Raw genomic sequence first — 25,968 nt, 5'->3', positions numbered from 1 at the left:
CATTTTTGCCTCTCAGTCTTCACTCATGCTGGCCAAGAAGCATCTAGCTCAAAAGGATTAAATTTCACAGTGGAATATGACGCCTTCAAACAAGCCATTGCATATGACTATTACTACCTAGAAGAAGAGAGAAAACGTTAATTGCATCATAGAATTGTAGTTTTGCACTGCACTGACAATTTAACACTGGTGACAACCTGGCCTTCGTACTGGACAGAACCAGATGCATGAACCAAAGCCTAAAAAGGTGCTGGATTTGTTTTTTGTTACATTCTCCTCCTATACAGTTAACGTCTTGTTTAAAATTCACTGTTTGCGAACTGCACCAGAATAAATCTTGTCTGCTCAGTTCCTCTGCTCTGTAAGGCTAATGCTGCATACTTATCTGTGAATAGAAGCAGGTTTGGTTCATTAACACAAAGTTGTAAAGTAATTTCAGTACAGTGACAGAAATAGCTGATTAACGCATTCTAAGAATTAACACTGCTAGTTTTGAGAGCTACCAAAATAGTTAAACAAATGCAGTTTGTTTTTCTTTAAGATACTGATTCTAAACACTGAGCTTCTGTCCTATGCACAAAGTGTCATGTATGAAAGATCAGTGCTTCCTTCTTTCTGAGGGGTGAGGCGGTGAAAGCATGCGTGTGGTGGTGCAAATGCTCCAACTGAAGAGGCCAATAATTGATTGTCCAAGAAAAAAAAACATTCACAAAAGTTTTATTAAAAAAATTCCCCTTTCACCTCAAACAAGTGAAGCTTAAGTTCCGTTCTACTAGGTTATGTTTAGAAAAATGAAAATAATACAGTAATTTTTGAAGGCTATACATTGTAAAGTCCCGTAAGTCAGCATAAACTTGGACTGTGCAAGCAAATATAGCAAGTATTTCAGATGTCATTTATTTGGTCCATCAGATGTACAGTATAGTAGTAGTATCTGAGTTTACAAAACATCAAATATAAATAACCTGAAACTGTAACAATACACAAAAATTTGCTTCTTACATTGACATACCAGGCAGTACGAGCTGAAAAACTTGAGTAAATTAACAGTTTTACAGTAATGTACATAGTGCCAGTTGAAGTTTCAGAACACTGTTAAAACATGGCACTAATTTGCTTTATTGAATTTTCTTCTTTACTTGTTCAGGGTGTGAAAAATGTTTAGGACTAGGCTAAAAATATTTTTCTTCAAGCAAAAAATAAGAATGTAGTTACTTAAAATCTGGGCATCAGATGATGACACACTACTAAACAAGAGTAGGTTTTTTTTGTTCTATTGAATTATACCTAAAAGGCATTTACACAAAAATAACATGCTTTTCCCATGACTGTTTAAGCAAATACTTATCTGTAAGTATTTATAAACTATGCTTCTACTACATTTAATATATGGAATTATATCTAAAAACTTCTGAAAGAGTCTACTGAGATGAGAGCTTTATCATCAAGAGAAACAGACACAAATTATTTAAGCCAGTGGTTTGGTATTCACTTGGAATAAAGGCCTGAAAATTAGTCTAGTTCTGGACATTTTTCACATCCCAACATAACACGCTGTTACTGCATTACGTTATCCGAATCATTGTGTCAAGGGGCATTTGCATGTTCAGTCTAATGCTATAATTTCATCTTGCTCTTCTGTCTGCTCAGTACGCACTCTCTTTGTACCGACACACTCTTTATCTTCTAGTTTTCTCTTGCGGCTTTTGATTTCCATATCATCATCAACATTGCTTGAAGTACCTTCATCTTCAGAATCAACAATCAATAGATCGTCTTGATCTGGAGCTGCAAAATACATGTGTTTAATTCAAATGGATACTGTAAAGATAGTCTACTGAAACCAAATTTCATACTTAAAAATATGAATGTCTCTAATACTACAAATACAACTTGAAGCATTCTTCATCCATATTCTCTGTCATTCAACTGCAAGAGTATTTAGAATTTCTCTGAAACAAGGATGAAATAGGCTTTTCACACAGTTATTCCCTCTTCGCTAGAGGTATGGAAAACATTGCAGTTATGCGGGAAATGCATTAGTTAGCACTGGGTTTTTTGCATGTACAAAATAGAAGAGTCGCGTGCTGTCTGCAGGAGTCCTTAGAAAAGAACATTTACACACAACTGAGCTGTAGTCCAGCCTTTCCTTTCACTAGCGCATTCAACAGAGGTCCCACTAGAAGCCATGCCCCATGAAAGAGAAAAAACAGGGAGGGAAGAGCGGAAGGGTGAGGAGACTTAGAGAGCTGAAGGATAACAATGGATAGTATACAGAAGGGAAAATAGAACCAAATGTGAGCTTTCAAGACATCTAGTGGATTTTGTTTCTTTTGAAGTACAAATTCACTGTAAAAACTAATCTTATGCTTTTTTAAATACAATTAGAAATCAATATTAGCAATACTCTTTAACATTTAATCCTCCCCTGAAACAAGACACTAGTGGAAGTGACTGTGTACTTGTGCGCGTGTCTTAAATAGGACCATCTGACAGGCAAAGGAACATCATCCAAATGTGTAAGACTGAACTACAGTTATCTAACTGACATCTGTCACAAATGTTCAGATTCATACGCTATCCCTATAAAACCGTATGTTTGCAGTACTTCAGCCTTCAGTGCTTAACCATCCCACAGTCACAAAAGCTAAACTATTTTGAATATGTTCGAAGAAACACTCTACATTAGGAAGGTGATGGTACTTCTTCCTGAATAGGAAATACTATTTTTCTTGTCGTGCTTCCCTAGACAGGTGAAAAATAATTAATTTGTAACCAGATAATACCAGATGTTTTCTTAAATTAACAGAATAAAACATGATCAAAGAAAACCACAAAGTAATATTTTAATCTGTAGGGAGAAAGCGACAGATTTGGTTGATTCTTTTTTGTCAAGCCATTGCGTGACCATCAGAAAGAATGGGTCTTACTTCATTTAGGATACACTTCAGGTGACACCCCATCAAGCCCTTGCAAGTTAAATAATGTAATTTTGAGGTGTATTTACTGTAACCCTTTGTAAGAATCTCAAATGTGCATTTTGTAACAATTGTAAACGTGCATTTTTCTGTTTTAATATTATGTTTATACACAGAGGCAACTTAAATGCTTTTTATTTCATGTTGGCAAACAAGTCATAAAACTGAAGACAACTATTTTAATTGGACTGCACTACTGAACCACTCTTGTTTTAGTCAATATTGATTACCATTATTTACCTGTTGATGTTGAGGGTTGCGCTCCATCATCACTACCGTTGGTAATATTCTTAGATGCTGGTTCTGATGGTTTAGGACCAACCTTTTCAGGGCTATCACCAACAACTTCAAATTCTACATCTTTCTCTAGGTCTTCACTATAGAATAAACATATACAGGCTTTTAAACAACCAAGTGAAAATAAAAACCTGTCTTTTTCACAAAGAACGCGATTCAAGTATTAGAGCACCCTGCAACTATGACAAAATGAGAAAAACATTAAAAAAGAGGAAAATCTGTTCAGTCCTCCCTTACAATTTATGCTTTGTCTATTCACATACACTGTTCCACCCAGTGCCACGACTTAAAATGCTTAGGAATGAGAAGAATAATTCCTTGAGCTTACCCTTCTTCCTCAACGTCACATTCCTATACACACTGCACTTTCAGTGAGATAGTGTATATAGTAGCTATTTTATTTATCCAGGGCTAAATACACACCCCAATTATTTCAAACTGACTTCTGTTTCCACCGCTGTATCTGAACACAGGTTTTGCACTGTATTTTTACATTTATTCCAATTACTTATTTTTATTATTCCAATTACTTTTGTAAAACAAACCGAAACAACAAAACCCAAACCAAACCAAAAAACCCCAATTCTATAAATTCATAAAAAATGACAATTCCTCTTTTACTTCTGTATTTTCTTTCCACAGCTTAATCTTTGAGCTTTAGTCATAAATTTAAAATTCTGAGTTGGAAGTTCCCTGTGGAACTGTTCTACGTATACACACAAAAATAATTATTTCAGAATCCTTACCTATGAAGCACATTGATTAACAGTGTATAGTCCTGGAGGAAATCATCTGCTTGTAGTCGAGTGCCATTTCGAATTCCAAAGTCTGATAATTTCCTGTGGTTATTTGCTACAAAAATAGTGGAAAACTGCCGTGTATAAAGCTATTTATATAAAGATCTTTTACATCTGAATAAATGAGTACTCCAGAAATGTTACGTAGAAACTTAAGACTAACATTTATCAGCTATATTTAAAGTAAAAGCTGACATTTAAGCCTATGAGTAGTTAAAACTACTTATGGCTGACTTATTTACTCCTCATGCATCATATTCAAGCACTTTACTATTATTACATCTAGGAACATTTCTGAGATAACATTTATATTACAGTAGCGTCTGCAAGCATCATAAAAAGACCACAATCTAAGAACAAGAAAATGAACAGGACTTGCAAGCAGAGGAAAATACTGGTGTACCTTTATAGCTGAATACCTATTCTTGAAAGGAATCCCAACACTCCAGATGAAAAGTACTTACACAGGAAAGCTGAACTGGACACACAGGCTTGTAGACAATACCACTAGCTATTCTTGGGCCACTTAAAAGACTTGTAAATCCAGTTCTCTTCAAATATTAGTCTACAGGACGAACACTAGAACATTTGCTATACTTCCATTCTGTGTATCTTTGTTTCTTCCAAGTTTTTTATCTACTCTTATCTTTAAAAGCTGCAGTATGCATACCTTCTGTTTCTCCTTCTTCTGAAGAGATAAGAATAGTTCCTTTTCCATCATCTATTTGTACATCTGGTGCTACCATAGCAAATTTTTCTTTCACTATCTGCAAAGATGAGTATGATTATTTAATCAGTATTGGACTTCAAAGCACTTATAGAAGAAGGAACCTTGAATTATGTTGATTTTTGTATCCTGGCTCATTTTCAGGCATCTGCTGAAAGCCTGTACTTTTTTTTTTTTCTTACTTCCATGAACAGAACTATATTTTTGTTGTCTGAAACCTACAGGTTCAGATACGCTGAAAATTTTTTAAAATACTTCACAGAACGACAGAATTACACATCAGTTGTGCCTATGCAACTCTGATGTTGGCTACTGAACTATTCACCTGAAACAATTTTAGAGTTTTTGCTTTTAGATATGAATAGGCTTAAAAAACACCAAAAAGTTGTAAAATATAAACATCCTTTCACAAGATATACAAGCACACATGAGCAAGAAGCATACTGGCTAATCTAGCTCTCCTTGTAACTGAGGGAAATGCAAAATGTAGAGCAAATATAAACAGCTGATGTTCAGTCAAAATATACTGAACAAAACCCTAACTTTAATTTACAGTATTAGAAGCAGAATGAAAGATGTAGCTAATGTTCAAGATTTACCTTATCCTGGAGTGTTAACACAGTAACTTTGTGTACATTAAGTTTCACAGTCACTTCTGGCTTACTTGCACATACATAACAGTTAGGATTTGGTGGATCCAAAGCGCAAGGAACCAATAGCTTCTTTCTGGGATTTGGCTGCTTGTTCAGAAAAATCTTGAGGACAGACAAGAATAAAACAAGTTATACTGTAAGTAACAGCACTCATAAAACCTGTTCTCTTACAGATTTATTCTTAGTCTCACAGGCTGTCCTGTTCCCTAATCCTCTTTGACATGCTTGCTGAACAGGAGAAAGTGCCGATTATGGCTAGTCCACAACACCACCTGTGCTGGCTGAGCAGCTATTGCCAAACAGATTTGTAACATGAAACAACCATGTTTCAAGTGATGTCAGTCTGGTTCTCTCTCCTACCCACCAGCCAATTTTCATTAAATCAGAGGAATTTAATGATCCTTGAGACTTCCACTTCTCTTTTCATTGTGGCTGAAAGTACCCAGCACATTCAGAATCTACTGAAGCAACAAGTGAGAGACAGTAAACACTACACAATAGTCAAAGCAGGTTAAATGCAACTTTTAAACAAATTATAAGGAACAAGAAAGTAAAAGTATCTTATTACCACTTACCGTTCTACACTGATCTATTTTTCCTGATAAAATCTTCAAACCCTCCAGCACTATCAGACCAGCTATTACTGCATTAGTGGTAGCTATAGCTGGGATAATATTTCCTGCCATTGCTGCAAAATAGGCAAGAGTATGCAGATTTTTAAACAGTAAATGAAAATGAGAAGTTTAGATTAGTATTTAAATTGAAAAATGTTATATTTCATCCTTACACTTGATATCAAATCTGCTCTTCATATTCATACTGAAAACATGCATCCTGAGGTTCGCGGCAGAAGTGACAAAATCCATTGCAGAAGGATCATCCTAACAAGAAGTTAATAAAAAAAGTATTTACAAATCAGATTACTCGTTGGAAAAGGTTTGCAAAACATGGTCCTTAAAAACTTAAAATCAGAAAGTTTAGAAAACAAGAGTCTGTAAAATATTCTATTTCAAAGTCAATATACCACTTCTTTGAGATGGTACATTTAGACAGAGCAGTAATACTTTAAATACACATTTAGAAATTGTACTTAGTAGTAGTAATAAAATGCCTTGTATGTTCAAAATAATGTCTAAACCCTAAGTCTGACAATGTTTTATGCTCAGTTTCAAAAACTGGTGTTTAGAAAAGTATTTTTATTATCTGTTTTAACACTATTCCACTTTTTTGTCCCCTCTATATTTACAAACTACTTTTTTTTTTTCTTATGCCAAATGACAACTGACTGCTGGAAGATTACACTGTTCTTTTCTTGGTTTTCTTCAGCAAAACTCCTAATATATCACATACCTACTGTCAGAGCTAATTACTGCATACAACTCAGCAGAACTCCAGCTAAACCACTGTATAAGAACAGGTTTTAGAGAAACTTATAAAGAAAAAATGAAGTTAATTATTAAAATATTTTCAAAAATCAAAATATGACAAAATACTTCTGCATTTGTGCTTTTTAAAGTTGCTAGATTAAGTTATTTTACATCACAATAGTTAATCCTTACACTCAGTGAGTTACAAAATATAGTGTTTAATGTATATATTTGTTTACATATGGAAAGCGATTTCAGTGAGGTGCCAGACGTTTTTGTTCTAAGCAATACTATCTTGGAATGAAACTGAATGAGTCCAACAAATACTTGTACTACGTATGTAGAGTATAACCGGTTCTTATCTATTTGGCAAACTAACTTTATCCCATATAAGCTCTGCTCCATCACCCTTCTCAGCCAGGTGAAGTCTCAGGGTTTCAACGCTCTTTGAAAATAAGTGTGCATAGCTCTTGACATCGAGAACTTGTTGATCCTTCAAGATTGCAGAGGATTCATTTTGTTGATCAGATATGTTTTTCTCTTTGGGAAAAGAAAAAAAAAAATCAGGAATACTTACAAAACTCACAGTTCTCTCAGAGGAATTAGAATTTTCCATTTCAGCAAAATTAAGTATTTTCTAAATTGAAGAACAATACACTTAAACTACAGTAGCCCCAACATTTTACAACAAATCTGCACTTAAAACTGCAACTATGGCTATACTTGTATCAATATGTACAAATTACAGCAAATTTAAATTTTCAGCATGAATCAGGAATCAGCTTTCAGAAATGCATCACTGCTTATGGGTAAAGCCTCCTAGAATAAGCCGACAGATAATTTTATGAAATGTGACATTTCTGCAGCCAATACTGAGTATCTAAAATGACAAATGCAAAACAGTTTTAGAAAAAACATTTTCTATATGGAGAAAATTTAAATGTCTTCAGGAATCACAAAGAATTAATATGTTCATTATCAGTACTCACCTGTGACAGTGAGAAAATCTACATATCACACAGACGCATTAGCAGCCAGCAGGTATGACTAAAAAATATACAGTGGAAAGAAGGACAAGTACCTTGATTTTGTACCTCAGCCCAGTCCAGTGGCACTGGAGGCTTTCTTTTCCTCCACAGCTTATCCATCGTCAGCAGATATCTAATGTCGTCTTTGAAAAGCTACGAAACATTTAAAAAAAAAAAAAACAAACCAAAAAAAAAAGCCCATTAAAATTAAAAGGGGAAAAACAGACATTATTTTTACATCTGCTGTGAAATTGAAAAATCAGCATAAGATTTTTGGAATTTTGCTTTCCGCCTTGATAATATTTTTAACCACATAAATAAAAACATCAAAAAAACTTCTTATTCCCCATTCTCTAACACTTACTGCATAAAGCAGACACAGCTCTGATTAATGAAGGGGTGGTGGTGCGGAGAGTTAAGTAAAACATAAAGAAACAATAGTCCTAACAGTAGGTTCACCTGTCCACTGAAGTCATCACTACAGCTTTTTGTATACTCTCCCTAATTCTTACCTACACACCAATGACTTTCCAAAGTTATTACTACCTATCAACATCACATTCTGTAAGTTATTAGTACCCATCAGCACTTCATTCTATGCTAATTTTCTCTACTTATCCACTTTCAGCAACTATTTAGAAGGAAAACTCCCAAACCAGTTTATATTTTCTTACGCCAGTGCCTGATTATACACAGAAGATGACTGATAGCTTTTAGGTCCTCACATGGGTTCTGGTTATGCCCAGTAAGACTCCTATAGAATTCAAGTTTACCTTTTCATATTAAAAGTAATTTGAATGAAGTTTTTTCTGTATGGTACAAACAAACTGCTGAAGCCATCTATACAGTCACAGAGGGAATGATGTAAACGAGCAAACGTAAGACCAACAATACTACAGCAAAATTGGTGGAAGTCATAACATAATTGCACTAGTGTTTGACTTAACTTTAAAGCACTTCATACACTGCAAATAAAGACATTTCTTGGGGGTAAGGAATACCTTAGTAAAAAGTTTAACTGGATCGTATCCAGTTGATTTAGCCCACTCCTTAGTTGAAACACGTTTAATCTCACCATCTTCATTGGATGCTCGTGCTCTGGCTTCTGCTTCTGCTGGCTCCCCTATTAATAAAGTGTTAGCCAATATTTTAATTCAAAAAAAAAGGGAAAATCACATCCAATATTTCCCCTAGGGTCAAAACCCAAAATTATGCAGGGCCCATAAAATGGATTTACTGCACCCAGCAAAAGCTGAGGTAGACACACTGCAACTTCTCCTGTTTGCTTTTGTAACTGTGACTCACTAATTTAACTTGATGTCACCTAATTCCTTTACCGGTAGGAACACTGAACAATTGTTTCCTATTCGTTTTCTCCACACAATGTTGTGATTTCAGTGGTCTCTTTTCCTGGCTGAAGAGTTTTAGTTTGCTTAGAACTTCAAAACACGCAAAAAATTAAAGTGGCTTCCTACTTCCAGTTATTCCTACACAAAAAATTCCACACACAGAGATACTATTCATTTTGTGTTTCTTTTTCAATCACATCTGGCAATTACTATCATGATTCCCAATAAGCAGCACGTTGATGTTTTCATGAAACTGTCCATTAACTTCTCGACTGATTAAGAAAAATCAGCTCCGAGACCATCACTTTACATGTAAATTTGTGAATGATTCCCCCCTTTTACCAACACATCACTTGCATCATTTTGTATTTATTTGCACCAAGTCTGCCTAATGTCTCATTGCACGTCATTCTGCACCGTGAAACTTTCTACAACTTTTGCAGTTAGTCCTCATCTTTATTATTCTGACTGACTTTGCTTATCAGGTATGCTGAACAGCAGTGGTCCCATCACCAATCTGAGACACTCCTCTAATCACCATTTATCTGTATCATTTAAGTAGCTTATCCACTTCAGGATCTTAAATCCTTTTTTCTCCCCATGGCTGCTTAGCTCCTTCGGGTTCCTCACAAGAAGTTTTTGGGTGCCCCCTGCAGATTCAAAATAGCGTAAACCAGATGTGCTTGCCCACAGGTTTGCCAACTCCTTCAGAGGACCTGCAGAGCCACGCAAGGCATGGCTCCCCTTCACAAAGGTTGCACTGACTCTCCCCTGCAACACCACATATGTCCACCGATTCCAAACAGCATTACTGCTACAGACACTTTGCTCACTGACATGAGGCTACAGCTCAGGCCTTCCCATAATTGCCCTGGTATCTTTCTTTAAATTTAAAGTGGCATTGTGCCTGCTACCATCCAAGTATTCCAGCTGCCATTGTTTTAAGGGAGTTTATACACCACTTTTTAAGACTCAGTTATTTCATTCTGCACGTCCTGTCGGAACCACCTGCTGGGTGATCACTATCTGATGTTCAGAGAACCTGAAGAGCTGGAGGATCCTCTAAGCTCCGTCTCCAAAGTCCATTCACATATCAAAGAATCCAAAAGAAACAACACAGAATGATGTTTATTCACCTCCACAGTAACTACAGTTACTGTCCCTACAGAAAAATACTGAATAGCTACAAAAACATCACTTAGAATGGGCATATTTCCTATTTGGATTAACACTGAAGTGCTTCAGGCTAGAAGAGTTCAAACAATCCCTTATTTCCTTGCAGTCCCTCAGCGAGGAATGGAAGAAGCCAAGTGGTCACAAATCCTCAGTTTCTTGGTCCTCTGTTCAAAAGACAAGCCTCCCAGCTGCAGGGAAGGGGGAAGCACTCCATCAAAGCCAAATATATAGGGGAAAAAAAGGCCACCCTGTGAATATCAGTTATATTTAATTTGCACTTCAAGCTCACGTTTCAAGTTTCTGTGCACATGGGGAAGGCCGTTGGCTGCAGTGGGAACAGGTGTCTCCAAACAGATACAAGCCTACTCGCCTAAATCATGTATCTTGCACCTAGTTGTGTTAACTGAACTTTATGATTAGTGAGTGTATCGCTTGTGTAGCTCACAGCTGTTCTACGCACACTACCTGAGCACAACTAGTGAATGCCAGTGACCCACTGTATTAAAAAGTTTTCACAACAGCTGAAGTAACCCTTTTGAAAATGTTTTAGGCTGCCCACAACAGCCACAGTTCTGACAGGTGAAGCTATTAAACTTTGTCATTCTGAAGAGTATTTTTTGCACATTTTTATGCAAAAGCTTCTGGTACGCACTATGCATCAAGTTAACTAAAAACACTGCAGTTGTTCCAGGTACCTATTGAGCAGCAGTATAAGGGAACTAACCTACGCACAGTGTACATGAAGGTCTGCAAGGGAAACTACTGTTAATACCCCCCGAACTCTTGTCTGAGGGTAAATGGAATCCTCTTAAGAGAAAACAGAGCTGAACTCTCTAACCTTAAGAAATGTACAGCAATAAGTCACAATCTCTGAAACAGAACATTTCAGTAACAGGGTAAGCTACCAGCTTATATCACACTCACAGGCAGCTTCAGGATCAGCTCTGTCAGGAGAGACTTCTTGATCAGCATCTTCTTCTCCAAACAACTGGCTATATGATAATTAAGAAGAACAACACAACACTAGAATTTCATCGTATCTGGTTAAAGACTAAAATACTTGCTAACGGATATATATCCACTCAGAATCCTTGCTAGCAGAGTGCAACTTCATACGCTGCTTTTAAATTTGCTGGGATTCGTCACACATGGACTTAACACTGACAACATAAAATGTCCGATACAAAAATTCATTTAGCAAAAAACAGTTCTGTGTAACTCACTCCATAGTCCCCCTAGCCTTATATTTATATTGCAGGACTGAAAGCATTGCTTATAACCCTATAAGATCTCACCAAACTTTACATCTGTTAATACATGATTAAACTGAAAAACGTGTTAACTTCATATAAAGGTGAAGAATAAAGTAACCTTAACCTACACTGCTGTGCCAAACTAATATGCCCAATTTTTTGTGATATTACAAGACCACCTAAATACTAACCAACTTTCCTTATATTAAAAGAGAAAGAAAAAAAACACCCTCAAAAAGCCACTCCAAAACCTAGGTCAAAGAACTGGAATTTTTTTGCTATAATCCATACTTATTAAAAACAAAAACCACAAAAGCAAACAAAAAAACCCCAACCCATGTCCACTTATTTTGCTGTCAGTAGGTTTAGAAACCAGAAGACTGAACCACTTTTTAAAAAAATCACTTACTTGAACAAATACTTAGCCCACACAATGCAATGGATAGGTTCTGACGGCGTATTTCGGATTGTACAGCCTGGAAAAGTCTTCTGAGTTGGTTTAGGATGACATTCATAACATTCTGTCATTCCCTGGTGAAAAGTGAAATATTTACTTGTCACACTGTGAAGACTGCTGATAGTAAATGCTATTACCAGATGAACTGTAACTGTATCTCAAAACACCCAACACCCTGTTGCCTAAAATAGCCAATGATTTAAACTGAAAGCAACAAAAGTAATACACAACCTAACCTTTTTTATAACTGTTACTTGTCCAAGGTAGCCTGCAGTTCCACTCTCTATAAGAGGAACATCAGCAGCCAGACACATCCTGTTCACATGGTTACGGGCAGCTGCAAATCGAAGAGTTTTTAAAGAAAATGTTGAATGATTAAAAAAAAAGTTTTACTTCTCCAAATTCAAACTAGCCTCCTATGCAAACATTTATCCTTAAGCTGCCTTATTTTGTTACAGAACGCTACATCATTTTCACAGTCATTTTCCAGTTAACACAAAATATATCAACACTATTAAATACAGCAAACTCAACTAAACAAAGTTACATATGAACACACAATACTCATCAGTTCCCATAAAGCAGCAACACAGCAGTTAATGTTTACTTTCAAAACACCTGTAAAAGTAGTAACTACCCTTTCAAGTTCCTAGCGAAGCACACAAGCGTTAGTAAAACTATAGATAAGTTAGGAGGATACTTGTTATTTAACTGACATTGCAGAAGTACTAAGTGTAGAACACATTAAAGTTCTGTTTCTACAAAGAAGCAACAGTGTTTTCATCTCCAATATAAAATCATAGCGAAAACTTCACCTCTGTTATCCAGAGCATTCATAACCAACGTGAACTGGCGGAAGAACTCTACGTTATAGTCAGGGCTACAGAAAAGAAAAACAATACTCAAAATGGCACATCAAAGTTGTTGGTTATTATGCCACAACACAAACTACACATGCAAAGGGTAGACTGATATTCGTGTGATAAATTACACATATTATAAATATACTGCTAGCCTTTAACTGCTCCATTTGTCTCCTGCCCATTTTAAAGCTGGGTGAAAGCACAAATTTTATGCTGCTGGAAGGAAGCTGCTGCAATTAGTACTAATTTTACCAATGAAACAGACAGACAACGAAAAAGTGATTATACTGCTCTGACCTAATGAGTAAATTGGCTGAGCTGTGGTAACTGACCTTAAAAACCATCAGCTGAGGCTAAAATGTGCACACTGTAATTACCATAGCTCATCAGACTGTTGATAATTCATTATACTCTGATAGTTCAATTGGTTTTGACCACACCTCCATACCCTTAGGAGCCAAGACATGGGATTTTAAAATCTTGACACTCCAATATCTTTACATTGCATTTTTCTGATTTAAAGAAGGTGACAAAGAGAGAGCATAGAGGAAACAGGACTAACGGTTTTACAGTTTCAGGAGAAGGATGCAATGAGTCAGTGTTTCAGTGGCTAATCGCAACATCAGAGTTAAAACCTTAATATTACAGATCATAAATTTTTAAGAAACTGGACACAAATTAAAACATGGAAAATAGCTAATGAGGATCTACATTATCTTGTACTCTACTTATTGGTTATGGACCATAAAGACTAGATTTTCACAGTTTGGGGCATATATAAGTGACATTCAGCTACCTACATACACACAAAGGCTTTCATTTTTTTTAATCATGGACTCAACATTCACATTTATTTCAACCTAATTATTGCTCAAGACATCAGGGCATCCTTACAGTGTAGAAACTTACATAGTAAATGTTGCTAATAAAATGAAAAATGGACAGAAGCAAATGACTACAGCTTACTACCAGAGCTTAAGAAAACTCATACAAAATCCACACTCCCACTCAAATGTGTGGTAGTCTCATATTTAAAACTATTCCTTCTTACTGTGCCAACTTTGTAAAACACCTTAAAGCACACCATAGTAGCATTTAAATAACACAGAACTTGCAAATCAAAAAACGTAAGTAGAGCTTAAAAACAAACATACTTCATGATGCTATCATGGTAAGCTATAATATTAGCTTCTGGATAAAACTGTAACACGCTTTCCTTGGCAACCTAGAAATAAAACAAAAACAAAAAAAACCACTTATTATTCCTTCCTTCCTTCTAAAGACAGACTCTATACCAGTTGAGTATTGAGTAAGTCTACTACCTTAAGACATTTAAATACTTTTGTTACGAAACATTTGGACAGCCATGATCAACCAACACTTACCTTGTCACAGCAGAAACTAAATTGTGACATATTTCTAACACTGTCTATAAAATAACAGAGTAAGACTTGAGCTTTGACTTTTTCCTCACCTGTGATTTTGATCTTCCAACATGCTTCTTCTGAAACAAAAACTGCCTGTTGAGATTGCTGACATCAATAGTATCCAAATCAATCTAGAAACACACAACAAACAGCCATTTCACTTTTATATAATAAATAACACAGAGCTAAAAGGAACATCATTAACAGAGTTTATGTGATTGACCAAAATGCATAAGCATTACAGATCCCTTTTCAGACCTGTGTATAGGTGTTACCTCTGCACTATAGCAACTGTAGAGGCATTAATGATCACCTAATCATCCTCAGGAATCCATACATTTTAAATAATTACTAGCAAATGGAACCATATGTCAAAAATTAAGGGCTACATGAGAACACTTTCTGAAGAGAGTCCCTTCTGCAAACACATGTGAATGCTGAGATATGTATGCACAGCAGTTGGTAGCAAGTCAGTAACTGATTGTCCTATTTATGGTAGGATAAAGATTTTAGTGAGAATTCATCAGGAGCACAACTCAGAGGAGATACTGCAGGTATTCAGTCTAGATAGGTCCAGTCTCCAGCCAGACTACATAGTCCACTTCTCCACCCCGAATGCTGGCTTTGTACCCTGCTCCATGCTTCCCCAAGGTCCAAGAAAGGCTACTCGGCAAACTAATTGGTACTTCTACTTTATATTTGCACATGGCTTTGAGCAACTGAATCAGTGAACTGAGGGCTGCACTGCCATCTAATTCATACACTGCAGGGCAAAAGCTTTTACTGTTTGTCACCAGCACTAACTGCTTAAGTGCGTATTAAAAAATGAAGCCTACTTAAACAAAAGATATCCAGTCATGCAACCAAGATGTTTAAAATCATATACCACAGAACATCTGTGATGTACAATCTCAAAGGATGCCATGACTGTAATTCCCCTAACGGCTGTGTTTCTATTAATATGCACCCATGAACATTATAATTTCAAATGTGTTTACACCCCACCACAAGAATTAAGAAGATGTAATTGGAACTTTGAGAAGATCTATTCCTACCTTTGTTGCCACTGCTTTTCCTTTAATTAAACAGTTTCGCTGATCAACCACTCTGTTTAGAAGCCCTCTCCTATCCCTAACGTTTTTAACAGGGAGGGGAGGGAGACAATTTTTCTAAGCATCAGAGATATTTCTCCCAAATTCCTGACACAGTCAACATAGTAACGCTTGCCACTATATGGAGAGTACTATCAGACTGACTGTACAGTGTGAAGTTTAAACATGACCTACTGAGGGTGTTCTCATAAGCTTTTAATTTTAATAACCAAACTTGAATAACGAAAACTATGCCTGACTCTTCTCCCTGAAGATCCTTTGCATGCAAGACCCAAGCACCACGATTAAACTTCCTGTTTTCTGAAGGGACTATTTTTAAAAGAAAATACATGTTTTAGAAATACATTATCCTAGTAACTTCCCAAGGTCTTGTATCTTTTCATGAAAATAGTATTTGCATGGAAACGCATTCCTGCCTCCTTGCCTTTCTCATAAGACACACTCAGAAAGCTTGCTTAGTCCAAAGCCAAAAAGCCTGAGAACCTCAAGTGAAAATGATTAAACGCATAATTCTGTTAAAACTTCCACCACCCGGAAAGCTTTTAGTATTTTAACTAGAGATGATAACAAGTGACACAAACTGCAACTGAAAACAGTATTACCAAGACCAAAGAAGAAAAGGAAGTCTTTCTCTTAAGAGAATACCTGACACCATTGGACTGCAACAGAAGCTTCAATCTCGCTAAAAATTACCAGAATTTAACAGCTCTCTTGTTAAGATAACTTTTACACTACTGCCATTTTTGCAAGTGTCATGATTTAACACCAGTCAGCAACTAAGTACTAGGCAGCCACTTGCTCACTCCCCCTCCACCCCCTGGGGATGAGGAGGAGAATCAGGGAAAGGTAAAGCTCATGGGCTGATATGAGAACAGTTTAATAATTGAAATAAAGGTAAAGAAACCCAACCAAACAACGAACATTAAAAAAAACAAACAACTCAAAACAGTAATAACTGTAATGGAGAGGAGAGGGGGAGAGAGCAATAAAACCCAAGGGAAAAAACCCCAAGTGATGCACAATACAGTTGCTCACCACCCGCTGGCCGATGCCCAGCCGGTCCCCGAGCAGTGATCGGCAGCCCCCAGCCAACTCCCCCAGTTTATATACCGAGCACGACGTCCACGGTATGGAATATCCCTTTGGCCAGCTCGGGGCAGCTGTCCTGGCTGCTCCCTCCCAGCTCCTTGCCCCCCTGCTCGCTGGCAGAGCATGGGAAGAGCTTGAAAAGTCCTTGGCTTAGGGTCAACACTACTTGAATGTTATTCTCTTGCTAAATCCAAAACACAGCTCTGTATCAGCTACTAAGAAGAAAATTAACTCTATCTCAGCTGAAACCAGGACAGTAATTTAGATGGAAAGGCCTCAGAATTCCCTAAGAATATGTATTAATGTTCTTAATTCAGATTTGGAGTAATTTGATTTTTTTCTTCATTCATGAGGACAACACAACCGCCTTTCCACAAAATATACTTAATGAAATCATGTATTTGTGAGTTTTCTGGTATTCAAAACCCCTAAATTTTTTTTTTAGCTGATATTTTGGTTAAAAAAACATTTCACAACTTACTCATAAAAAAACCTTTTCAAGTGTTCAAGTTTGTTAGTGTTTAATGAGGAAAGCCCTCAACAACATCACAAACGTTGACAAAAGCAATTTATTCTCCTAATGGCAAATTTCCTCTTTGCGTAACAATCCTCTCTTTGCTTTTGCCTCCTCTTTTGCCCACCCACTCCGTATGTTAGCAAAACGTTACTGTCTTGCATAAAATGCTGCCAACGATATTTTTAAATGAAGATGGCCCGGATCCAAGATGCACTTAAGTTAATGGAGTCCAACCAAGTCGGCTTTGAAAAACAATACAAAAAACTCAAAACTACAGTAAGTGAAACAATAAGCATACCCCAATGAGATTTATGCCTAATGACTAACTGGAAAATCAGGAGATACTAAAGTTTTTCTATTATAACAGACTGCAGGAGTACAGAAATGACATAGTAAGGCAGGGGGGAAAAAAAAGGCGGGGGGGGGGGGCAGGCAGGAATCAGTGCAGAAAAACGCAGGCTTTCACTCTTCTGTGTATGTTTACTTCACCTGTACAGTGTTATAAGTGGATGAACTCTCAGTGGCAGACTGAAATCAAAGGGGCAATCTGGAATTACACTTAAGCATATCCCACAAGTTTTAAAAAGTGCTTCAGCAGAAAGGCCTGAGTTGTATGAGTAACAAAGCAAACCAGTAGCTGTACTCTTCTACAAGCCGATACAGTTTTAGCTGTAGTAGATACATAGTTTAGACATAGCTTTAGCTGTCTCCAGTACGCTCTGCTCAAGACCTCTGACTGCAAAACCAAATTTCTTACAACTCGTTATACAAAACTCTCAGATGTGACTCCTAGCCAGGCACCCACAAGTAAGAACACATTCAAGGAAACACACCTGTGCTCTAGCTGGATTTGTTACTCCCCCGATTTCTTAAAACCACACGCTTTCTGTAACTGCGGTAAGAAATTAAGAAAGGTCTAGAAACCAGGTAACTCCACGTTTTGCTAACAGCATTCCTCTCTATCCCGTTTTCACTGCCACCCTCTCAGTTCTGCCTTTCCCATACACAACCAGAGATTCCTATCAGGAAGCAAAAGCGAAAGCAACAGCCCGCGGGAAGGTGCCGCGGCCGGCCCGCCGGGGCTGACAGCTTTACCGCTCGCCGCCGCGGAACCCACCGCCCCCCACGGCGGGCGTGTTTCGCTGCAACCCGTTACCGGCCCATCACCCGCGGCGCCCGCCAAGGCGGCGTTCGGCGAAACTACGACTTTGCGGAGCAACGGCCGGGCAGCAACCACGGCCCTCCGCTCCTCCCGGCGCGCCCCCGCCGGCTCCCCCGCCCGGCGCGGCACGGAGCGCGGCACGGCCCGCCGGAGGGAGCCGGGCGCGGCGGGCCGGCCGAGGCGGGGACGCGGATGGCGGGCGCAGGCCGCGGCCCCTTTGTGGCGGAGCCCGTCCCCCGGCGGCGGGGCGGCGCGGCAGCCGCGCCCGGCGGCTTTGGCGGGCCGGCAGCAGTTTGAAAACACGCAGACAATGCGGCTGGCGGGAGGGGCCGCGCCGCCACAGCGCCCCCGCCCCGCTCGCCCCGGCCCCCCCCGCCCCCCGCCCCGCTCGCCGCGGCCCCCCCGCCTCGGCCGCGCCGCCGCCCGCCAGCCCCTCGGCCACCCCGGCCCCTGCCCCCGCCCCGGCCCGCACCACGTCGATGTTGCTGAAGCCGGTGAGCACCAGGTCCTTGAGGAGCTCGCAGCCGATGCCGCCGGCTCCCACCACCAAGAGCCGCGCCTGGGCCACGGCCTCCGCCAGCTCGCTGCGCAAGGGGCCCGACACCGGCACGGACATGACGGCGGGCGAAGAACGGCGGCGGCGGCGAGCGGGGGGAGCGACTCCGCGCGGCTCTCCTCAGCCGGGCCGCACTCCGGACAGAGAGCCCGGGCGGGACCAGAGCGGCGCCGCCCGCCTCGCCCGCAGCGCCCCCTGCCGGCGGGAGGGCCTCGCCCCTTTCCCGCGCACCGCCCAGGAAGGCCGCAGCGGCGCCAGGGCTCGGGCGGGACGGGGCGGGCGGAGCCGCCGGTTCGAGCCCCGCTCTCGCCGCCGCCCAGGGGCTGCCCGCGGCCCCGCAGCGACCGGCGGGAGGGCCGGACCGAGCCCGCCTGCTGCAGCCGGGGCTCGGCCCACGGCGTGGGCTTGGCCGGGGGAGCGAGCGGGCCGAGCGCCCTTGCGGGCGCGGGGGATTTTCGCGCCGTTAGCCTGGGCTAGGGGCTGGCCTCCAGGAGCTCACCGGGCCTGCTGCAACCCTCCCCCGCACAAAGTCGTTCTGCACACACGGTCCATCCCTTCAGCATCACCCCATCCCCCCTTGGTTTTTTTTTTTGGATCCACACTTCTAGTGCATTCATTTAGTGCTGCAGCATTAAACCTGTACGAAACGCTTTAAGGACACTTACTTAAATTACTCCTCCATTAAGTCAATTAAAATACTGCAATTTAGCCTAAGCCAACAGGGAACTCCACAGAGGAACTCAGAGTGTTTTAAAGCAAAGCAGCACGACCAGCTGGTGCTAAGGAGCAGGGCGCTACACCTGCCCCGCGCTCCCCGCTGCAGGAACAGCAGCACCAACACAACCCTCCACCTCTTCCCACCCAAAGCAACATGACTGTCCAAGCCCATTTAAGCATGCCAATGTAACTTATCCACTGGAAAAAACGTATAGAAAAGCTTCATGGTAGAACACTACAGTGACAGCAAGGCCCTTCCAGCCACTACCCAATGAATTCCTAACCTGTGGTCAAAACAAAGTAGATTTATTTAAAAAAAAAATCAAAATCAAGCCTACATGAAGTTCCTCACTGCTAGTAGCTCCCTGTCCGGCTGATGAATGCTAACAGTATAACTTCCTGCAACAAGACACTCTTTCTCCCTTACTTTCCTCCCCAAACGTTAAGTGTAACTAGCATCACGAAACAATCTCTACACTTAGATTTCCATGTGTAACCAAAGTATGCAAGTTTTCCGTCACCACATTTTAGAGGCATGCTAATATATACTTCAATTGGCTATTCTTGGAAATAAGCACAATGTGATCGAACGAATTTGGTTTTTCACCACATGCAAGGAAGACTGTTGCATAATTACACACTTTCACCTGTAGTAAAAAAAACCCAACCAACAGACTTTCCATCTATGCCAAGAAATATAATTTATTTAAATAATCTCTGATCTGGGTCTTCTTGCACAAAAACAAATTCTTCAAGAGGGGTTTGATGATTTGTTGGCCAACAGCTTCTCTCACATGTATAAACTATAGCAGTTCCAAATTCCACTGACAGATCTAAAAACAAAGCAATAAAGGTATGTAATGCAAAGGTATGAAAAATGACATAACTAAGGGCCATTGCTTATTGCTATGTTTCAATCTTTGCCAATTCAGAAAATTTTTCATATTCAGTCTCCTATGTACAAAGCATTTTCTAACTTTAAAGATTTTTAAAGCAAGCTGACTCAGAATTTCCAAAGAGCTTCTTAACTGTCCGCAATCTTATCTGATGATATTTATTATTTTCCAAGGCCTCGTTTAAGAGGCAATAAAGACCAATTACTCCCAAGGTCATGGAATTATCTATACTGCTGTTATTGAAGTTCATTAGTGAGCAAATCAAGTTGTAATCACAGAGTATCCATAAACCAGAGTTATAATCTTTTGCTGAGTGAAATCTATAATGGAAAACAGTTGATTCTATGTAAGATGATCATTGTAGCTAATTAAACACATCAGCAAGAAACAATCCAAACTGCAGTTTACTAAACTTTACCAAGAAGGTGACTGTTTCTAGTATTCATTCAGCTAAATCAAAGGTCACCACCTGAATCGCTCTGGAGCATGCTGACCAGCGCTGGCATGAGCTGAAATTCAAATACTCTTTTGCTTCCACAGTTACTGCAGGCTGGAATACCTTCACTAATGTTGGCTGGAGGACACGTTATGAATAAAGGCTGGCCACCCCTGGAGTACCTACAACAAGAAAGGAAAAAAGTAATTTTTTTAAAATCTAATCTTCATAGGAAAACTTGTATGTTGGCAACAGTTGGGACTCTCTGAAACCTCTGAACTTGCTTGAAGTAAAAAACATTGTTATGCGCCAGAATCGTTGTCTAAGCTTCAGATGAGCCATCACACAAAGAATAAAGATGGGGGGGAAATATTTGGAAGGCCAACACTTGGAAAGTCTTAAAGAAACACCTGGATTTAAAAGAGACAAATGCTTTGAACTGACACCTGCAAAATACGCTGTAGCTGACTCCATCAACCAAACTACACTTTCCTGAAAATCGGAATGCTTAATCTGTGGCAGTTGAAGATACTCAACATAGAATAGGTCTCAAAACCACTGTAGTTATGCCACAGAACCAACATTTTATTTATAAGAGCTCCACAATTAACAGGAAACCAACATCAAAGATGGTTTCCACTGAATGTCAACAGAGCCCAGGAGAAATAAGGGTCTAAGAGGCGTACTCACCACAGCCATGAAGGGCAATGGGAGGGCCACGTAAAGATTATAACTAGAACTAGTGACAGTCACAGGGATCACCAGAGGTGATGTTTTATAAGAACAGAAAATTAAAAGAGCATAATACTACAAAGTGATAGATCCAGTGGAAAAAACATTTTCTGAAAATGTAACTTGCACTCTGCATTTAATACATTTTCCCTATCATTTCTGATAGATAATTAATGAAAGTTTCTAATGCTTCTTATCTGTGTAACCAGCCCCTCAGACTTTACCTCCTCATCAAAAAGGTACCAGCTAGTTCCACCTGGTTCTGGAAACTTGATAAACAAAGGTCCTGTCACTACACTGAGACAGCTTGACCAGCTAGGCTGCATTGGACTCTCTGGAACAAAGAACTTAAAAACTAACCCTTGGTAGGATCCATTAAAACTATGCGTATTATTTGGTACTATGAATAATTTATTATTTGAACTCTTTGTTATACTTGCATTCAGAATTCACTCCTCTTTTGGGAAAGCAGCTGCTGTGAGGTTAAACCTGCTTTTGTTCTAGGAAAAGCAACAGATTTACAAGAACTAAAGACTGCAGGGTCCTGAGGGGTAATCACAGTAACCCCCAGAACAACTCAGGCTTTAGAACAAGTAATCTCTTACTTCAGTAACATGTCAAGGACTGAGATGTAAGCAATTAGGGTAAGGTTACAAATTTTCACAGGTGCAGACAGCCTTGGAAGTCTATCACAGCGGCATACTGCTCACTGTGCATTATACTTTCAACTCAAAACTGTCTCTTGAAAACCTCCATGTCTGGATTTCTGTGAACCTTCAAAGACAGTCTGGGTCTGTTCTCATCAGGTCTTATGTTGAAGAATGTCTCCCACAGCCAGATCTGGGGCCTCTGATCCTGCTTTGCTTCTCATTTCCTTACACTTTGTATAAAAAAAGCCCAACCAGGGGCTGAAGTCTGACCACACAGGCATGGCAACAGCTCTCTTAGCAAATTCTTTGATTAATAAAAACATACGTGTATTTCCAATGAAATAGTTTATTTACCAACAATCTATACTGTTAGTACATATCTGTACTAACACACACAGATATGACCTGTATTTCCCTGTTACAACCAGATGATAAACATACCTCAGAATCTGTTCAGGACACACAGATATTCTTTTCATAAATTTATGGAACGTGGGGTCCCTGCTTTTGACTTCGCTCTTCTCGTATTTTTCAGTATCACCTTCACCTGCATAACTATAAGAAAACAAGAAAAGAAACAAAATTTCCAGTAAGATTTTCAGTACAATAAGCATGCTTTAAATATGCAATGGTTACAATACATTCACATTAAATGACACTAAGTACACTGAAAAAAAATTATACATGTTAATTTAAGAGTCACTTCCCTTTAGAGCTTGCAAGTGAACATTTTGCTTCTAGTCTTTCAGTTTCTGGTGTTTTACAATTACTAACGGTGTTTCAAAACTACCTGCACTACCTGCATGAGATTCAAATCCACCAGATACCTGCTTGAAAAAGCCCCAAACAACTCAATCCTTTAGTAACCTCTCAGAAGTTTTTTTAGCTTTTAAAGTATGATGTCTTTTTAAATTTTGAATTAAGTGTAATTAAGCAGTTCTATGATTCTATACAGGTCAACAAAACTCAACAGTAACACCGCTTCTAAAGAGCATACTATGCAGACTCTGCAATTGACAGTAGCTTTAGTTATCAAGAAAGTCAATGTTGTTCACAATTCAGGAAAATTCACTGTACTTGTTAATACAATCAAAAGACAAATGTCCTGGATATGTGCTTGCTGTGATCACCTAAGTTAATACTGGAAATATTTCCAGTAACTACATTCAAAAATTGTTTTTCAAACACCTTCAAAAATCTTCAGGAGTCTTACCATCATCCTAGCCTCTAGCCAAAATCCCTAAGTATTTACACTCTTAATAATGCAATTGGAATAGAAGAAAAACTTTAGCCTTGTAAAGAAAAAACCAAAAAGGCAAACGTTTCAATATAAGCTCGTGTCATTTAGCATAAAATACTGTTTAAACCACACTGGTTTAGTTTCAGAGATTGACAGTCCACTGCTCTGTCTGGAGCCCAAGGACATTCCAACTGCTCAGTCACTCAGAAATAGATGCATCTCCAAATAACTCACAATCTGTCAGAACTGGGTGCATTGTTATGATCTCCCAGCAAAGCACTACACACCAATGATTCCTGAAGGAGCCAGTTACAAACAAAAAGCATTCAGATTTGGAGAGTCAGATTTAGATTATCAATCAGCATACAGGAAACTACGTAATCCCTTCAATTTCAGCATGAAATCCAGACCCGTTCTCACCTTTCTGACATCAACTGTTGCAAATTAACACCCTCTCTCTGCTGATACTCCTTCCATAGCTCATCTGCATGATCTGTATCAATGAAACCAGAGTAGTCTTCCTCATCCACAACACTAATGTAAAAGGGCTTGAACACAGGAGCTGAACTAGATGTTGCCGTTACCGTTCCCTCACTGACTGGAGAGTGTGCATTCAGGGAACCTGACCCGTCCACAGCCTCAGACAAGCGAAGCTGTTGGAACTGGGATGCACAGTCCGCCTCTCTGGACACGGAGCTGCTCACCGCTTCATTTAAACCAAGCAGCTGAAGGGAAGCACATGCAGGAGATTCTGCTCCATCACAGACTCCCCAGTCATCTGCTTCATCACACCAATCCTTTGCAGCAAAGTTAGATTCTTGTTTCTGGGAAGGAAAAGCAAAAAGAGCATTGTCAAGGTAAGCCACCCTAATGCACTTCAAATACAGGTTGATAATAGGTAAGAAAACTAAAACCTTCACCTAATGCTTAGTGTTATTTCATCCATTCTCCTCACAGTGGTACTTACCAGCATACCCACACCTACTTTTCGCAGCAGTGTAGTTATGGCAAAAAACACTGCACACTGGAGAACTGGAACAAGAATTCACTGGCTTTTTGAATGGCCTTTGTACATCATGTTGCCATACCTTGGCTGCTGGCAGGACCGCTGACAGTTTGGGTACATTTACTTGAAGCACAGTCCCTGCGCCACAAGTAAGCTCAAAGGACAGAATACGGAGGAAAATAACAAAAACAATAAGGATACCATCATCATTTTATCAGAGTATAAGCTTGTTTCCCACAGACCAAGATTTACCACTTTCTGCCTGCCACCACCTGTGACTGCCACCCTCCTCTTTCAGCCTTAAGCCAACATGCAGTTTTTCTTCATGAGCTAAAATACCAGAAGTATATTAATGAGAACCAAATCAGATTAAGGAAAACTGATGATAAATTTAAAGAAAAATCTGTAAAAATTAGAAAATCGGGCATCTTAAAGATCAAACCCCCAAACCTAAGCAGAACAGCCGAGCCATTTAAAGTTCAAAAGTAACGTTGAGGTAGCTCAAGGAATTAAAAGTACTAAATATCAGTTTTGAGCATAGAGCTGGCCTGCGGTCTCTGCTGGAACACAAGCCTAACGCAGCTCGGGAACACGAAGTTAATCCTCTGGTAAATCCCGCGCAGTGCTCACCGTGCCCCGCCACCGGGGCCGTGCCGCAACCTCCTCCCGCCTCCCCCCCCCCCCTCCGGCCGCCTGGGGGGGCTGCGGGCACCCGACAGCGCATACAAAAGGCGCCCCCCGCCCCCCGGTACCTGCTCCGCGCCGCGGCCCGGCGCCCCCTCCGGCAGGCTCTGGGCGCGCAGCACCGTCCAGCTGCGGCGGGCGGGGAAAAACAAGAGAGCGGGGTCAGGGCGCGCGCGGCCGGTCCCTGCCCCGCGCGGCGCGGCGCGGTGCGGTACTCACCCGCCCGGCGCTCCCCGGCAGCCCGTCCCGGCACAGGCGAAGACGCTGGCGGCGCGGTGGCAGGGGGAGCCGGCCAGCGGGCAGTACACCTGCACCAGGAGCGCCAGCTCCCCGCCGCACAGCCCGCAGCGGGGCCGGCCCGCCCGCACGCGCGGCACCCAGTCCTGGAAAAGCAACAGCACGGGCGCCGCTGGAGACGCGCCGAGGGCGCCCCGACAGCCGGCCGGGCCGCCACCCCCTTGGGGCAGGGCCCCGCCGCCGCCGCCACCACCACCGCCACCCTCCCCCCCCGGCCCGCCCCTACCGCGGAGCCCCCCAGCTTGCTGGTGGCCCAGGCGGGGGGCAGCCCGCCTCCTCGGCACGGCCCCACCATGGCGGCGTCGCGCAGCCCCAGCAGCACGGGCGGCCCTGCCGCCATAGCAGCGCCTGGCTACGGCGGCCGCCGGCGGACACGCGCCGCCGGATCGCTGGGCCCGGCCCGACCGAGCGGCGGGGACGCGCCTGTGCGCATGCTCGCGGGGCCGGCGGCCGTGCCCGTGAGGCGGCGGCGGGTCCGTGCCCCCCGCAGGGCGCTGGGCAA

General features: G+C 40.9%; 2 protein-coding genes across 5 annotated transcripts; both read right to left on the bottom strand.

Moving 5' to 3' along the window:
- Nucleotides 1-701: 701 nt before the first annotated feature.
- On the bottom strand, nucleotides 702-18,976 carry UBA2 (ubiquitin like modifier activating enzyme 2). 3 transcript variants are annotated; one of them, XM_055818504.1, is made up of 17 exons: nucleotides 18,725-18,976; nucleotides 14,420-14,503; nucleotides 14,100-14,170; nucleotides 12,898-12,962; nucleotides 12,319-12,419; nucleotides 12,035-12,156; nucleotides 11,297-11,364; nucleotides 8,849-8,970; nucleotides 7,901-8,000; nucleotides 7,199-7,359; nucleotides 6,240-6,333; nucleotides 6,028-6,140; nucleotides 5,399-5,554; nucleotides 4,743-4,839; nucleotides 4,022-4,127; nucleotides 3,219-3,355; nucleotides 702-1,788 (listed from the first exon to the last, which is right to left on the bottom strand). In XM_055818504.1, exons 1-17 carry the CDS (start codon nucleotides 18,866-18,868, stop codon nucleotides 1,607-1,609), a joined length of 1,923 nt encoding a protein of 640 aa, XP_055674479.1. In that variant the 5' UTR covers nucleotides 18,869-18,976; the 3' UTR covers nucleotides 702-1,606. The 3 variants fall into 3 exon arrangements, with proteins under 3 accessions (XP_055674479.1, XP_055674480.1, XP_027640088.1); XM_055818505.1 differs by lacking the exon at nucleotides 18,725-18,976 and adding an exon at nucleotides 18,186-18,227; XM_027784287.2 differs by lacking the exon at nucleotides 18,725-18,976 and adding an exon at nucleotides 17,924-18,151.
- A 1,231-nt stretch (nucleotides 18,977-20,207) lies between these two features.
- On the bottom strand, nucleotides 20,208-25,879 carry PDCD2L (programmed cell death 2 like). Of its 2 annotated transcripts, none has more exons than XM_055818541.1 (7): nucleotides 25,693-25,879; nucleotides 25,389-25,552; nucleotides 25,238-25,298; nucleotides 23,900-24,303; nucleotides 22,681-22,794; nucleotides 20,891-21,039; nucleotides 20,208-20,358 (listed from the first exon to the last, which is right to left on the bottom strand). In XM_055818541.1, exons 1-7 carry the CDS (start codon nucleotides 25,804-25,806, stop codon nucleotides 20,228-20,230), a joined length of 1,137 nt encoding a protein of 378 aa, XP_055674516.1. In that variant the 5' UTR covers nucleotides 25,807-25,879; the 3' UTR covers nucleotides 20,208-20,227. The 2 variants fall into 2 exon arrangements, with proteins under 2 accessions (XP_055674516.1, XP_055674517.1); XM_055818542.1 differs by having other exon boundaries at nucleotides 23,900-24,346; nucleotides 25,272-25,298.
- Between the last annotated feature and the right edge of the window lie 89 nt (nucleotides 25,880-25,968).

The sequence above is a fragment of the Falco peregrinus genome, chromosome 14, assembly GCF_023634155.1.
Source record: "Falco peregrinus isolate bFalPer1 chromosome 14, bFalPer1.pri, whole genome shotgun sequence".
Lineage (NCBI taxonomy): Eukaryota > Metazoa > Chordata > Aves > Falconiformes > Falconidae > Falco > Falco peregrinus.
The sequence above is the reverse complement of the archived record's forward strand: the minus strand, read 5'-3'. Positions and strand labels throughout refer to the sequence as shown.